A 17,489-nucleotide genomic window follows, 5' to 3' on the forward strand; every position below is an offset into this window, starting at 1 on the left:
ACCCTAAAAACTAACGAATTGATTTGATTCACGTCCAATATGTAAAGTACGTAATTAACCGTTAACCTTTTCGACGCCGCCATGTTGAACACAAAGGCTGTTAAGGCTGTCACTCAACGCCACGTGATTGAAGTGTCAAAACTGATAACTGATGTTGAACTTTATGTATATGCACGTAGGTCGATGTTGCTCTGTGGTCTTTGTCTTTGGCGTTGAACCTACGGTGCGGATATATCGGTCCTTGGCGTCCAAAAGGTTAAACTATACCTTTTCAACCGAATGTACAATGACTTATTTAATAATAACTCAAGAAAAATAATTCAATAAGGATGACATTTCATTCTCAAGAAAGGAGGAGGGGTGTAAAGTCAAAGAGAAATAATATATTGTTAAAGGGCGCAAAAGAAGTTAAAATACATTTTCTTTATGATATGGTTTATTAATAAAGGTTTCATGAACCAGAATTTATTTGGATTACAAAGACTACGCACTTTGAGCGTATACAGAACTGGCGGCCTAGCCAAGGTGACAATCGCTATCGAATCGCTTTGTGTCTCTCTATCACTCTTCCATATTAGTGCGACAGGGACAGTTGCGTTTCGATCGCTACGGAGCGTTAGCGATTGGTTCTTTGGCTACGCGGCCAGGGTTCGAAAGGATAATCATCAAGAATAGTTTGATAAATGTCGATTTGGAAAAAAAATACTGTCATGCGGTATAAAAAAAAGCGAACGTAGTCTGCTGTGGTAACTTTTATGGGAAAATTCGTGAACGAAATTCTCAGTTAAATAAAAATACAACACTACCCGGACCTGTGGTAATTACCAAAGAGTAAAATTAATGAAATTACCTATATTAAAACTGTTAAAAAAGTATTTCTGATTAATTGCAAACTGTAAAATTGAGATAAGACTTATCCGATAACAAGACTTATAAACTATTATTACCTACTTTAACTAGTTGTTGTAGTTGTTTTTTGTTTAGAAAATTATTAACCCGCATAAATGTCAATGTGGTTCAGTGAAGGGGACGGACTGAAAATCAGCGCTGCGCAGGCTATTTGTAATGAAATGACTGACGCAGCGTATGAAGCCCGTTCCTTTTGCCGCACAATTATTCTTATTTTTTCAATCCCCTTATGTTTTGCAACCTGTATGCTTTTTGTGTTGCAATCAATGGTTTCTTATTATTATTCTATTCTATTATTTAGAGCCCAGTACCCCTATTGTAAATTTCATTCGATAGCGTGACGAGCGTTGGCGTTATGTTTATTTTCGTATGGGATTTTGAACAGCGCGCCAAGCGGGTCGTTTTGGAAACTCAAAATCCCATACAAAATGACACTAAACGCAAACGCGTCACGTCACGCTATCTAATGAAATTTACACTAGGAGTACAGTTAGTGTTACAAAATACTTAGGTCATAATGAAAGTTTCTGGATTCTGATATATGAGAAAACTTATTTTTTCTAAGTGGCCAGTCCAGGAATTTTCAGTATGACCCACGTATCAATCAACCGTATTATTTCATGAATGAAATTCACATCTGACATCAAGCTTTAATCATCAGATACAAACTTTAATCCATATTTCAACAATCATTCGTTATAAGGAGTCTAAAAAAAATCCGCACGCATACATTTTCATTATTATATCCATGAAGAAATATTTATTTCAGTATTTAGTAGGTATACATTGCTTTATGTTATAGTACAAAACTTTTCATAACATTTTGAACAGAAAAGATAGTCGACAAAATAGTCTAATATCGCCGACAGAAAGTGGCACATTCTATAGTCGTCTATAGCCGACGCGGCGAGCTATGTCAAAATAATTGTGACAAGGATTTAGTATTTAATAATACCTTTTACATTATGAAGGAATTTATCCAATTTCAGTATTTTATTATCATCTCAAATCAAAAATTATAAATATTAAATCGTACATATGAAAAAGGCGCCAACTCTAAATACAAATGTAGAGCATAACTGTTTTCCATCGTATTTTCTCGAAAACGTTCGCATTTGTCACGCTATTTCAGTCAACCTCAGTACTTTTTGTACCGTTATGACTGAAATGGCAAGACACGTTCATACGTTTCCGTGAAAAAATTATGGATAACAATTATACATTACGTCTGTACATACATAAATATCACATTCACTCTCAATATAGCACAGGGATGTTGCGAACATCCGCATCCGCAACCGCGGAACTTCCGCATTATTTTCAACATCCGCATCCGCATAAAATCGATGCGGAGCTTATGCGGATGCGGATGTCGAACAAGTCAGTACAGGAACGTCTTAGCGGCGACGTAAGTGCTAGGTAATTTCGTCATTACCTATAACGAAATCGTCTAGATCGGCGAAGTTACTGTTTATTAAATATAACGCACCTATATTCATGCTCAAATACTAAACGGTTGGTTTTATTTAATAAAAAAAATACTAAAAATGTAATATTTGACGTTTTCTAAGTACCTAATCTTGACATCCGCATCCGCGGATGTGAGCCTTTAAATATCCGCATCCGCATCCGCGGATGTCAAAAAATCTGCATCCGCAACATCCCTGATATAGCACATACCAATTGGCAACGTTCGGGATATTTCTGGACTCAAAAAAAAAAAGGCCTTGTACTAAAGAAAATGTCTATTTTCTAGCGTTTGATTACATAAGATTCTAAACTACAATCGAAATAATGTTATTTGTATGTACAAAAACACAGAAAACAATTACTTGGCTCAACATTTTATTATGCTATAATCTAATACATTTTCATTCAACTGGTTACGAAATGGAATCAAATGTGGCGTTATCTACGAAAAGGGACCTTCCTGTCGGTGGCGCTTACGCCATTATTAACGACGCTCCGATATAAATACAATTCCGCGCGCTGTGCGGCGTAAGCGCCATCGACAATAAGGTCCCTTTTCATAGATAATGCCCCAAATATAAAAGAAGTACCTACTTCCAAGTATAATTAGGCAGTCAAAGTTAAGGAACAATCAAATTTGATGTTTTCAGAAAAAAGGTAAATCCTGACCAGGAATATATGATCACGCGCCATGTTGCGGAATTTCACTGGAACTAATTTTTTCATACTATACTGAACCATAGAGAAAAAAATACATAGAGTGCTCACTCCATACATCAGTTCAGACTATTAATTTCAGTGTCTACATCTAGCATCGAGTAGCGGAACTATCAGTACTGCTACTTGACAATAGATGTAGCACCGACCGGAAAGTCTTATCTCAACAGCATAAGACTTTCCGGTCGGTGCTACATCTATTGTCGAGTAGCAGTACTGATAGTTCCGCTACTCGATGCTAGATGCTAATAGTCTTTTTGGTACTAAAACTGATGTATGGAGTGAGCACTCTATGTATTTTTTTCTCTATGACTGAACTGTCACGCTATACATGAGAATAACAGCGCCCTCTTGACAATGATCATATATTACTGGTCAGGCTTTAGTGTGTCGGGTGTCAAAAAGTTCGGTATGTCTAATCGAATCATTAGTGCATTAGCACCTACACTACCAACAATAATAACATTAATTACCCAGGTTAGCTGGAAGAGATCCCTTTTAGGGATAAGTTCGCCTTTGTACATAACATTTTTATTTTCGTTTTGTTTTTGTCCGTTTTATGTAAACCTGTTTATGTGCAATAAACTGACATACATACATACATACCCTTGCGCTTATGCAGCATAAATTATGGAATGGAATAGCCCTTGTATTCAACAAAAAGTATTCCTATTATAAAGCAAATCATTCTCATACCTATGTTCATAAAACGCTTCAAATTAACAACCTTATACTAACTTAAAACAACAAATAAGCTATTATTACGGTTTTCAAAACCTCAGAAAACTACATTTATAAGCCAATTACATAAAAAAAAACTTAAGATTCGAAAAAATGCTGAAAAATACATACTTGTAACACGCTCAAAAATATATGGGGCATTATCTATGAAAAGGGACCTTATTGTCGATGGCGCTTACGCCGCACAGCGTCGCGCGGCATTTTATTTATATCAGAGCATCGTTAATAATGGCGTAAGCGCCATAGGCCAAGGTCCCTTTTCATAGATAACGTCACATATTGAGTAATGTGAGTCATCTTTGTTGTAACCACTATACGCGCTACAGTAACAACTATTTTTGTAGCTTGTACGATTGAAATTTAAGAGCCCATCAACATGCACACTAGCGTCACTGCTAAATAATCGTGATTATTTAAATTTAACGAAATATATTTAAAAAAGGGGGCCGCTACGTACTGTATCTTGTATTAAAGTACCTTTTGAATACATCAAACTAGTTTCTAAGTTGCTGGATTCGTCAGTCTATGCGTCCAAAGTCAAAACGGCCGTTTTTGTTTTGAGTTCATAGATTGACGAATCCAGCAACATAGAAACTAGTTTGATGTATTCAAAAGGTACTTTAATACAAGATACAGTACGTAGCGGCCCCCTTTATTAAATATATTTCGTTAAATTTAAATAATCACGATTATTCAGCAGTGGCGCTAGTGTGCACGTTGATGGGCTCTTAAATCGTTTGTGAATATCTTTCGTTCCGACCTCAACATTATTGGATCAATTATGGATTCGATTTAAATAAATAAATGAATTGATTATTCCATCCGGATCTAAAAGAAACGTAAACAACAAAAACACTTGATTGTCTAGTAGCTGTAAATTCCATAGATACAAAATGTTATTTTACAGTACATATGGTGCTACTTTTCCGCACTAGTGCGTAAAATAGCACTTTTTGTGCGTATGTCGAAACTTTAAAGTGGCATATGTACTGTAAAACGTTGTACGATACGCGTGCGAATAGGTAATTCGCAACTCGTGTCGATTTTCCTCTTTTCCGCACTAGTATCGTAAATCAGTAGTATGGTCGTATCCCTTGCCAGTTGATATTTTTGTGTCTTCCTTCAAAGTAAACTCTGTGCCGAACTTGACATAATTTCCACTTCGCCATGCTTTCCGCTACAAAGCAGATAAACCACGTAATCCGCTACGCCCGTAGCGCTGGCAGTGTATGTGTTAAAATTACATTTTTTAAAGATCCGAATGGATGTAGAGGTATTTTAAAAAGTTTTCATGTTTTTCCAGTCAAATAACGACTGCGTAGAGTAATCTTTAGTTACTGACACCTACATCATTGTTAACTTTATATTGAAAAATTAAAAAAGCTAATAACCTTTTTAGGTTCACTCGTCTGCTATTTCATCTTCAGCCTCTGAAAAAAAAAAGGTATTTTTGACAGGGGAGCGTTCAAGTATTACGTAACGCAATTTTTGGACATTTTTGACCCCCCTCCCCCCCATATAACGCGCCGTAACGTTTTTCTGTACCCCCCCCCCCCCTAGTAAAACGTTACGTAACCACCAAGCAGAGGCGGCGCGTCCATAAAAGCCGATTCCCACCGGCTTGCCCGTTTTTGGACGTTTGAGGCTTGAGCAGAGTTGTAAAGGAAATAGGGCTTCCAATACCGGGATCCCGGTATTTCGGGATCTCGGGATCCCGTCTTTTTAAACGCATTTTTCAATACCGGTATTTTTAAAGACAATACCGGGATCCCGGTATTTTAAAAAATGAGGGAAATGCGCAGTATAAACCCTTTAAATCCATTATATTTGGCTGTATCAAAAAGCCTAGTAAACGTCAGACGCACCTAGAGTTAGACCAAGAAAAGTCTGCAACGATTTTGATAGCACGCGCAGTGCAAGTGTTATATTAAACGTCAAACTTTTATGAAATTATGATGTACAAATAACACTTGCACTGCGTACTGCGTATGCTATCAAAATCGTTGCCTAACTGGTCTCTAGCCCGCATTTTATTATTGAAACAAGATCGTTGCCTAATGCGTCAGATAAATATTTGGTGGTTGGTGGTGGATGAATCCTGAAGTTATGTGAGTGATGAATATGATGATAGTGACATTAACATTAACATAATTAGTTCTTATAATTTTATCAAAAAAAAACGAAAGAGCAAGGATAACTGTAATAAAGCCAAACCAATTTTGACGGAAATTTGAAAATATGTTGTCTGGTTGGTTAAGTTGGACTACAAATGTGACTGGTGAGGTGAAGTCAACAAATTGGATAAAATTATTGCCAACCTGGAGTGTGAAATAAAATTATTGCAGATGGCGGCATTGATTGTTTATTGTTGTAATAGCTTTTAGGACATATCTGGTATTCCAGTGAGCCTTTCTAATTCCCCTTTTTAATAAAACTATATATTTTTAAGCGATTCATATCCAATACCGGGATCCAGGGATCCCGGTATTGATGAAGACAGTTTCGGTATTAATACCGGTATTGTGAGAAGTCCGGTATTTGGAAGCCCTAAAAGGAAATATGTAAGCCAAATTAGCCCCGGCTTGCCTATGGATATGTTTGACGCGCCGCCACTGCCACCAAGTGTCCATTTTTTTACCTAAAGGCCACAATTATGTGGCGTAAAGTACCGGAAAGTCGCTAAAATACCTTTGTTATTGTTTTAATCGCGTTAATATTATTAATAACAATGTTACGTAACGCGTAGTTCAAACCCCCCCCTCCCGCCCCTGTAACGCATCGTAACGTTTTACAAGACCCCCCTCCCCCTAAATTCGTTACGTAATACTTGAACGCTCCCCAGCCCAATTTTATAAAATAAAAAACCGACCAAGTGCGAGTAGGACTCGGGTTCCAAGGGTTCCGTACATTAAGTTCGACTCACGCTTGACTGCACACTTCTAATAGGTTTTCCTGTTTTAATTTTAGACCGAGTAGTTTCGGAGATAAAGGGGGGGGGGGGAATGGTCGGACAGACAGACAACTGCACGAGTGATCCTATAAGGGTTCCGTTTTTTCCTTTGGGGCTGTTCATAAATTACGTCATCTATTTTTGACGATTTTTGATGATTTGACGATTACAAAACCTCTGTACGTCTGTCTGTCACCAGGCTGTATCTCGTGATAGCTAGGCAGTTGAATTTTTCACAGATGATGTAGGTATTTCTGTTGCCGCTATAACAACAAATACTAAAAACCGGCCAAGTGCGAGTCGGGCTCGCGCACGGAGGGTTCCGCACCATCAACAAAAAATAGAACAAAACAAGCAAAAAAACGGTCACCCATCCAAGTACTGACCACGCCCGACGTTGCTTAACTTCGGTCAAAAATCACGTTTGTTGTATGGGAGCCCCACTTAAATCTTTATTTTATTCTGTTTTTAGTATTTGTTGTTATAGCGGCAACAGAAATACATCATCTGTGAAAATTTCAACTGTCTAGCTATCACGGTTCGTGAGATACAGCCTGGTGACAGACGGACGGACGGACAGCGGAGTCTTAGTAATAGGGTCCCGTTTTTACCCTTTGGGTACGGAACCCTAAAAACAGCGTTTTGCTTACCATCTGCATGTGTTCCGTTGGCGTGCTCTAAGCGAAGCGTCCGGAGTCTCGCCGCGGCGTCTTCAGGGGTCGCGTTGCTTTCTTCGGCATCTTCAAACTCCTCGTCTCCTGTAAAGAATATATTACATCTTATTTATCGTCCGAGCGAAGCACGTTTCATGTTTTTAAGTTCCATCAAAGATATATGTACGGATGGACTGTACGGACTTAGTAAAATCTCTGACAAGTAGTGAAACTGTAGAGGCTCGGGCGATCAGACTGGCAACTAGGACAAAAAACCTGAACCGCCCCTTTACACCAAAGCTAAAGGTCACGGAGTACTGTGCTCGGTACCAGGCTATCAAAGTTTTTAATAGGCTACCCACAGAACTCAAAGCAGTTTCTAACCTATTCATATTTAAAAATAAATTAAGGTCATTTTTGCTAGCAAAATGTTTTTATTCAGTCGAAGAGTTTTTCCAATACAACAATGAATCTATTTAATTTAATTTTGACATGTGGTTCGTTAAGTTAAGTATTTTGTTTTTGTATGAATTGACATGTTATCAAATATTTATTTAATTGTACGTAGTATTAAAAATTATGAGTTTTCAACGTTTTATATTTGACATTATATTATTTTATTTTTACTTGTGACTTGTTATTCATTGTTTAAATTATTATTTGAAATTTATTTATTTGCTGACATGTCCCATCATACTAAGTTTAATTAAATTATAAGCATGTAATTAGTTCATAAGTTTTCTAACACAATGTATTATTGTTAAAGAAATAAATAAATGAAAATGAAATGAATATGTTCCGCCACTACATAGTATAAAACAAAGTCGCTTCCCACCCTCTGTATGTATGCTTAGATATTTAAAACTACGCAACGGATTTTGATGCGGTTTTTTTTAATAGATCGAGTGATACAAGAGGAAGGTTTATGTATAATTTGTTAACCCGTGCGAAGCCGGGGCGGGTCGCTAGTATAATAAAGTGTAAGGAAAAAACGTGCCTCAGAATTCAAGAAAAAGTTATGCTCGAATAGACGGCGCCACGCCTTTGGCCTATAGTCGGGTAGATGGCGTTGGCGACATCGTTTGATATTTAACAATTTTAACACATATCAGTGAAAGGACATGGGTCAAAGTCATATGGCATTCTTCCGGAGGTCTGACTCGTTCTGAGGATCCTAGAGCAGTAGGGGTCAGATGGCTCATACCTTCATCAAATTCCTCGCCGTCCATGTAAGGGTCCTCGTCTAGGTCAGCTTCAGGGTCCGGGTGTAGGGTCTGTCCTTGAATCATGGCCTGGTACATGGGCTGGAGGTCTGACTCGTTCTGAGGATCCTAGAGCAGTAGGGGTCAGATGGCACATACCTTCATCAAATTCCTCGCCGTCCATGTAAGGGTCCTCGTCTAGGTCAGCTTCAGGGTCCGGGTGTAGGGTCTGTCCTTGAATCATGGCCTGGTACATGGGCTGGAGGTCTGACTCGTTCTGAGGATCCTAGAGCAGTAGGGGTCAGATGGCACATACCTTCATCAAATTCCTCGCCGTCCATGTAAGGGTCCTCGTCTAGGTCAGCTTCAGGGTCCGGGTGTAGGGTCTGTCCTTGAATCATGGCCTGGTACATGGGCTGGAGGTCTGACTCGTTCTGAGGATCCTAGAGCAGTAGGGGTCAGATGGCACATACCTTCATCAAATTCCTCGCCGTCCATGTAAGGGTCCTCGTCGAGGTCAGCTTCAGGGTCCGGGTGTAGGGTCTGTCCTTGAATCATGGCCTGGTACATGGGCTGGAGGTCTGACTCGTTCTGAGGGACGAACCTGGGTTTGATTTGAATGGTAATTATTTAACAGATTTAAGGACACGCCGCTTTAATAGGTTAAAAAAATTTATGTTGTATCTACTCTCTTTTGATCCATTGTTTAATGTCTTTTTGGGCAAAAATCTGCTATTTGCTTAAATTTTATTTAAGTCACGCGATCCCGCCGCCAAAAAGCCGCTGACTTCGATTCGATTCTATGAAATACATACTTAAATTATATGAAACTTTGCTTGAATTTACGTATACGTACTTAACATACATCCATGTCTGGTAATAATAAGTCTGTCCGATTTCTAAGATCAAGTACTTACGCCATAGTAAATCTATGGCGAACTTGATATTAGAAAACGGACAGGCTATACTAGTTTTCGTTACTAAAAATCGTTACACAAAAAAATATAGCAAGTAGAATTTTTGTATGTAAAACTTTTTTTCAAATACATGGCTCCTTTTTTGGCTTAGCCACAGTTGGGTAATAAGAAGAGATGGTATGGTGTATACTCACAGCAGATTTGTGGAGGGCGGGTCGTCAGCATCAAACTCATCATCATCATCGTCCTCCTCATTGGCATCACCTGCTGCCTGGTTTAACTCTGGAAGCCTGGGAAAATATAAATGGTCAGAAATAGAGTGTACAGTCAGCAGCAGAAGTTGCTAAGCGGGCGAGGTGTTCAAAATTATTTTGACACACTCTTATTCACATAAAAATAAAGTCGCGTCAAGATCATTTTGAACACCTGGCCCGCTTAGCAACTTCTGCTGCTGACTGTACTAACTAAATTAACTAAAAAAACAGCTACTCTATATAATATTTCATGCTAGTTCTTTAATTATGCCGGTTTTCTTAAAGTAATTTGCTCAGTACACCATTTGTTCACTTTTTTGTAGAAATACTATAATGATTGTATGTTTATACTGTATAATAAGTGAAACCAGAGGTATTTCACTCAAATTGTTCAACAGTGAGAATTCATTTTGATATTGTTCAAAAGGCTTTGTTGTTTTCCTAGGGCACCCGGAGGTGCATAGGGCCACCACAAGATCCTTCCACGCCATCCTATATTAAGCAACCATTCCAAAATATACTGGTCAACCACCAGTATTTATGGAGCCATTACTAAACAACTTCATAGCTACAGTCCAAAACGCAGACATATTTGCAGACAAGTGGCCGTCCCTACAACGTAGTATCAGGATTATTTAAAATCTCTATGTAACTTAGTAATACCTACATACTATGTACTTATGTTTAATTATATAGATAGTTCGAAAAGTATATAATGTGTGTAATACAAGTGTACTAATTTTATCATATTGACTACATATCTATTAACAGTATAAGTGTCTTGGCTATAGCTGTAAACTTATACTTAGTGTTTGCCTGAATGTGCTTGATCATACCTGAGTTCATGTCCGAGCACCACAAACAGCGCAGGCACAGGCTCCCGCTGGATGGCGTGCAGCGATATGTTGGGGTACAGCAGGGAGATGGTGGCCGACGCTCCACCATTGGCGCCAACTCCGCCACCCCACACTACATTACTAATAAAAAAACATCAAAAATGTAGTAACTTGTAACAAACATCATATACCCCCAGTGTCAGTACTGTCAGGCGTTGCTCACTCCGCGATTTCGTCGCGTCGCAACAATTACCTACTAGTATATCCGTCCCACACCAATATTGGTGGCTAGCCATAGCCCGCGCGTGGCGCTTGCACCACCTAGCGGTCATATCTATCGTAATCGTAACAGACGCGTTTTGTTAGAATGAATCTTCTGTACCTAGTACTATATATTCTGTGGTACTGTTAACAAACTATTGATATAAGAAAGCCAATTTATTTCTTTTTAAGTTTTAGTTAAGACTGTTAAGAGCTTTGTAAGTGAGTATGCACGCACACGGTATAGTTAAGTTTCTCTAAAGCTAAATGTTTAATTACTTTGAGAAAAAATAAAGTTCTACACCTAATTTTTTTTACATTCTCAATGTAAAATCAAATAAGAGACACTTTAGTGAAACACTCTAAAACATCCTTGTTTCTCACACTACTATGACAAATGAGTTTTGGCAAAATAATACTGTAGGTAAATAATATACATAAATATAGAATGTCCTTCCTTTCCGAGACAAAGGGGCATAACGACATTGTTATTTTGGGATTGAAGTACAATAACAACATGATGGATTTCTTTTCTATTTTACAATATTTGATGAATTTGCTATTTATTTATTCTAAAGTTTAGTTTAATGCCATCCAAAAAAATACTTTGTTTAACTACATGGTCTCCATGTCTCATATACTTCAAAATAAAATACACTTGATTTTTCTTTCAATTAAGGTTAATATAAACAAATCGGTATATGTAAGAAAACGTGGAACACCTAGACCAAACAGTACAGCGTATAGAGGAAAACTTACTGTTCTGTGATGTATAATGTAGCTGTGCCTAGTTCTTGACCATCAACCAGGAGTTTCGTGCCCGGAGTTTGAGACAGTACCCCTTCAACGGGAGCCGAAAAGGTTGAGGAAACTACAACCATTTTGACCACACTGAGTGTTATATCAATAAGGTGAAATGAACAACTTATAAGGTAAGTAAGTTTAAAAGATCGTGAACAATAGAAAAGCGTGTAAACTTTCACAAATTCGTGGGAACACGTTTTTCTCTCAGCGATTATCGTTTTGCATCAATAGTTTTTGTTAATAATAGTAAGCATGTTTTCTATTACGTTAAAAAGTCATTTTTTATTCGTTTCTTTGTTTGTCTTAGAAACGTTTAGTTATTTGTTCGTTTTATGTTTTGCATTTATAAATAAAAAGAAATAAATAAAAATACAATAAAAACAAACAAAAAATATGGTTTTGCGTAATTAGGTTATCTAGTTTAAAAATAAAATATTATATCCAATATTATATATCATTCTTGATTAAGCATACGTGATTTACGTAAAGCATTAACTAAACGCCGAAAAATAATGACCAATCAAAAAAAGTTTAAAGCGTAAACTACATTACCGGCAACGAGAACGCACTTCCGTTTCTGTGTCGCCATAATTTGAAATATACCGGAATTCTAAAATATAGCTGGTCAACCAAATCCCGTCAGTAAAAAAAGGCGCGAAATACAAATTTTCTATGGGACGATATACCTTCGCGCCTACATTTTTCAAATTTGCCGCCTTTTTCTACTGTCAAGATCTGGTTGACCAAGTATATTTCTCAACTCTTTTCTTGTCGAACTATGTCATATATCAACTGTATAATAAAGTTTTCTAATGTTTATTTTCTTTTTAAGCATTGACATTTATAATTTAATTTATTTTCATTTTAATTATTCAAGTAATGTAAGTGGTTTTAATTTTTGTTTTGATTTTTTTAGCATATTTAGACAGTGGTAAGTTGGTAACATGAGTTTTTAGTTGTCAAGTCGAAGTGTCATTCGCCTCATAATCTCAATATTCGTCTGTCGAATTTGCTGAAGTAGAAAATCAAGAAAATGTAGAAATACAAATATAAATAATATATTGAACATCCAAACAAACAGCAGAATTGCTAACAGCGATTTGCTATGTATTACATTCATAAATAAAGTATTTTCTGAAGCAAATACACTGTTCCTAAGATACTAAAATGAAGGACTCAAGTTATCATTTCGTGAATGTTGAGGAAATAATTGATGAAGACAAAAGTAGCTCTGAAAATCATATTGAAAATAAAGATGTAAGTTCCCTTATTTACCAACTAGAATCCCAAGTAACCATTTCTCACTAACTGTTGAATTATTAAGCTTAGAATAAATTAAAAAGTGGAAAAATTACTGTCTTGTCTGTTGAATTATTGTTCTCTTTATTTATTTAGGAGATGAAGCTATCAATTTTGGAGCAGGATTCTAGCTGCTTTACTGAAAATTCTGAGGACATCTCAAAAGCTAAATACTACCGGCTGGACCAAGTAGTATTTGCTGAGTCTATAAACCATGGGGAAACTAATACAGAAGAACCGGGTAAATGTAATTATAAAAAGTTGGAATAACAAACATGTTCTTATGTTAAGTTTAATTTTTGATGAATTAAAAAAAAACGGCGGCGGTGGCCGAGTGGATATGACGTCCGACTTTCAATCCGGACACTGCGGGTTCAAATCCTGGCTCGTACCAATGAGTTTTCGGAACTTATGTACGAAATATCATTTGATATTTACCACTAGCATTTCGGTGAAGGAAAACATCGTGAGGAAACCTGCATACATCTGCGAAGAAATTCAAAGGTGTATGTGAAGTCCCCAATCCGCATTGGGCTAGCGTGGGGACTATAGCCCGAGCCCTCTCGCGCATAGAGACCTGTGCCCAGCAGTGGGACGTATATAGGCTCAAATTATTATTAAAAAACATTTTATTTGTTTAAGGGCCACTTGCACCACACTACTAACCCGGTGTTAAGCCCAGGTTTTTAGTGGAATGGTGCAAGTGGCGCTAAAGAGATTGAGCAACTTTTTTTCACTTTGTTGGGTAACTTTAAGGCATTAAAGTTGGCCACTGTATCTCAGTTCTAGTTTTGAAATTAGTGTGGGAATGTTATAATACTTATAAAATTTAAAGTAGTGATAAATATACATTTGCATGAAGTATTTTCTAATTAGTAATTGATTTTAACAGGTGAACAGGAAGATTTGGGAGAAATACAATTTGTTGACAATGTCATAGTGAAGACTAGACCTGGCAAAAGGAATAAATATTTTATGGATATCAAAGATGGCTGCTTGGAGTGTCCCATGGTAAGTTAATACTTTTAAACGAGCAATTCTTGCATATTTATTTATTTATATGTACATATATATATTTCGGGGATCTCGAGAACGGCTCTAACGATTTCGATGAAATTTGCTATATGGGGGTTTTCGGGGGTGAAAAATCGATCTAGCTAGGTTTTGTCTCTGGGAAAACGCGAATATTTGTGTTTTTATATGTTTTCCGAGCAAAGCTCGGTCTCCCAGATATTAGATATTAAACAACAACAAATTATAGGCACTACTTTTTTAATATTTTTAGTTATGGTCTATACAAAAGTTTTACTGCCATCTGACTTTCTAATAAAAAAAAAACAATTAAGAACTAGGCCTTATTGAGTGTAGTTTGATTTCTTCACATTGTTTTTTGTCGCCAAAAAGTGCCTTAACCACAGAATAAAATGAGTGTCTTTTCAAAAGGGTTTATTTTTTCTGGGAATCTATTTCTAAATTGGACCTTAAGTTTTCTTGAGCAAGGTTCTCTCTAGAACTACCGCTAAGAAAAAATAAACCCTTTTGAAAAGACACTCCTCAAATAGTACTAGGTACAGAAGATTCACTCTCTAACAAAACGCGTCTGTTACGATTAGGACAGATATGACCGCTAGGTGGCGCAAGCGCCACGCGCGGCCTATGGCTAGCCACTAAAATTGGTGTGGGACGGATGTACTTGTACGTACTTCTTGCGACGCGACGAAATCTACATTAATTATTACTTCATATTGATGTCAAATTTTAGAGCCTTAATATCTCTAGATTACATTTGTTTAACCATCCCTTCTATTCTACACATCTTTATTTACCATAATCAACTTTTAATATGTTTATGTTTTTAGTCAACCTGCTCACAAACATTCAACACAAAAACACTTCTAAAGGCTCACATTCGCAAAGTCCACTGCGCCACCACCAAGTACATTTGTGAGGAGTGCGGAGCGGGTTTCACAGCACCATATCTATTGAAGAGGCACTCCGCTGTTCACGGGAGTAAGGTGCAGTGTGCGGTTTGTGACAAGTGGCTCAGTCGGCGGACTGAGTAAGTATAATTTCTTTTCATCCTGAGGGTCTGTTGGGGTGTAGGGCTCAAAACATATTCGTATACTGACTCCAGTCATGGGCCTACCTATACCTATAGTCTATTTTTTTATTCGGTAGACTGAAATGACAGTTAATAGTATGAAATGACATTTCATGTTCATACAATTAACTGTCATTTCAGTCTACGGAATAAAAAAATAGACTTTAGTATACACTATATACGTTAATCAGGGTGTAGGCTCAAAACATAGTCCTTCACTGACTCCATTCATCAGATCAGTGATGGATGGGCCTTATACCTTAGTATTACCAGGCGGTCTAGCATGAGTTGCGTTCTTGCGCGCGACTCCATACCATACTTGAAGTCGCGCAAGATGGCCAAGATGCAACGCAACTCATGCTAGACCGCCAGGCGTGGCTCACTCCGCGATTTCGTCGCGTCGCTACAAGTACATGCGGCCCACACCAATTTTGGTGTCTAGCCATAGTAGTTGCGGTCATATCTGTCGTAATAGACGTAGTTGCTGCGCACCGCTACGGAACGGACGCCTGCTCGCGCTTGCGCCACCTAGCGGTCATATCTGTCCTTGCGTTTTGTTAGAGAGTGAACCTTCTGTACCTAGTACTATTATTTATTCTGTGTATACTAAGTAAGTATGAGTTTACAGAAGTTTTAATATAATTATGACGCAGATGGCGCTGCCATCGCTTAAAAATCCAAAAAAACCATAACTTTTGTTTTGTTCCAAAGCAGTTGGTGCCATTATTGTCAGTTTTAAACTCATTAATTTGTCACCAGCCTGTCAGTTCACATGCGTACACACGGTGCGACACGGCAACACGCATGTGCGTCATGCGGCAAGCGGTTCCTGCGGCTTGCGTCATTGCGGCGTCACCAGAAGTTCGTCCATCGAGACGGGGACTTGGCCTGCGATCGCTGTCATGCCAGGTATTTACTTGACTGTCAGTGCGCCTTAGGTATGTCTTGTCTGAAGTGTCATTTCAGTACATAATTTTTTTTTTTTTTTTAATATTGGGGGACATCTTACACAGATCAACCTAGCCCCAAACTAAGCAAAGCTTGTACTATGGGTCCTAGGCAACGATATATATACTTATATAGATAAATACATACTTATATACATAGAAAACAACCATGACTCCGGAACAAATATTAGTGTTCATCACACAAATAAATGCCCTTACCGGGATTCGAACCCAGGACCATCGGCTTAGCAGGCAGGGTCACTACCCACTAGGCCAGACCGGTCGTCGAGTAATTGATACAATGGAACTATCATCTTAGGTTAGTGTACAGATAAACATATAATAACATTGATTTTTTTTTTCAGATTTGCCTCACGGACATTGTGGAGTCAGCACCGTAGAGCTCACAAGCGCTAAGGTAAGTTTTGAAGCTAAGTTTTGACCATAGAGAAAAAAATACATAGAGTGCTCACTCCATACATCAGTTTTAGTACCAAAAAGACTATTAGCATCTAGCATCGAGTAGCGGAACTATCAGTACTGCTACTTGACAATAGATGTAGCACCGACCGGAAAGTCTTATGCTGTTGAGATAAGACTTTCCGGTCGGTGCTACATCTATTGTCAAGTAGCAGTACTGATAGTTCCGCTACTCGATGCTAGATGTAGACACTGAAATTAATAGTCTGAACTGATGTATGGAGTGAGCACTCTTGTCTTACTATATTTCTCTATGGTTTTGACGACTGATCTGCTCTAGTGGGTAGTGACCCTGCCCGTGAAGCCGCGGTCCTGGGTTCGAATCCCGGTAAGAGCATTTATTTGTGTGACGAGCACAGATGTTTGTTCCTGAGTCTTGGGCGTTTTCTATGTATTTATGTATTTGTATATATCGTTGTATGAGTACCCACAACACAAGCCTTCTTGAGCTTAATGTGGGACTTAGTCAATCTGTGTAAGAATGTCCTATAATATTTAATTATTTTATTTTTTAATTATTTTTTAATTATTTAATTATTTTTTTTTATATTTTATTATTATTCCTTTATTCATCTTTCCTCTTACGTTAGGTTATTTATAATATGAATATAAAAGTAAAATATAAAAACACTTACAAAACAATAAAAAATACATATAAACACATTATAAAAAACCTAACCTAGAATGCCGCCGGCAGCGGGGCAGGGCCCAAGCTACCGGTGGTCAGGGCCGCAGAGAGAGGAACCGGCGGACTATCCGCGCCGTGTCCAAGATCACCGCCTTCTGCATCTGGCCCTTGATCCAACCACCTAGCGAGAGTCTCTCAAGATGTTGGTCGAGACTCTTCGCTATTAGACCGTTCGCTGAAACAACTATCGGGACAATGATCGTCGAATCAACATCCCACATGGCGGTTATCTCGTGAGCCAAGTCTAGGTACTTACTGGA

The 17,489-nt window shown here is 37.9% G+C and overlaps 1 protein-coding gene across 1 annotated transcript; it reads right to left on the reverse strand.

Annotated features, from left to right (window-relative positions):
- Positions 1-5,112: 5,112 nt before the first annotated feature.
- LOC134658844 (methylosome subunit pICln-like) lies at positions 5,113-11,967 on the reverse strand. Its single transcript, XM_063514515.1, has 6 exons — positions 11,670-11,967; positions 10,650-10,790; positions 9,754-9,849; positions 9,116-9,246; positions 7,438-7,545; positions 5,113-5,267 (listed from the first exon to the last, which is right to left on the reverse strand). Exons 1-6 carry the CDS (start codon positions 11,789-11,791, stop codon positions 5,239-5,241), a joined length of 627 nt encoding a protein of 208 aa, XP_063370585.1. The 5' UTR covers positions 11,792-11,967; the 3' UTR covers positions 5,113-5,238.
- Between the last annotated feature and the right edge of the window lie 5,522 nt (positions 11,968-17,489).

The sequence above is a fragment of the Cydia amplana genome, chromosome 23 (assembly GCF_948474715.1).
Source record: "Cydia amplana chromosome 23, ilCydAmpl1.1, whole genome shotgun sequence".
NCBI classification, from domain to species: domain Eukaryota; kingdom Metazoa; phylum Arthropoda; class Insecta; order Lepidoptera; family Tortricidae; genus Cydia; species Cydia amplana.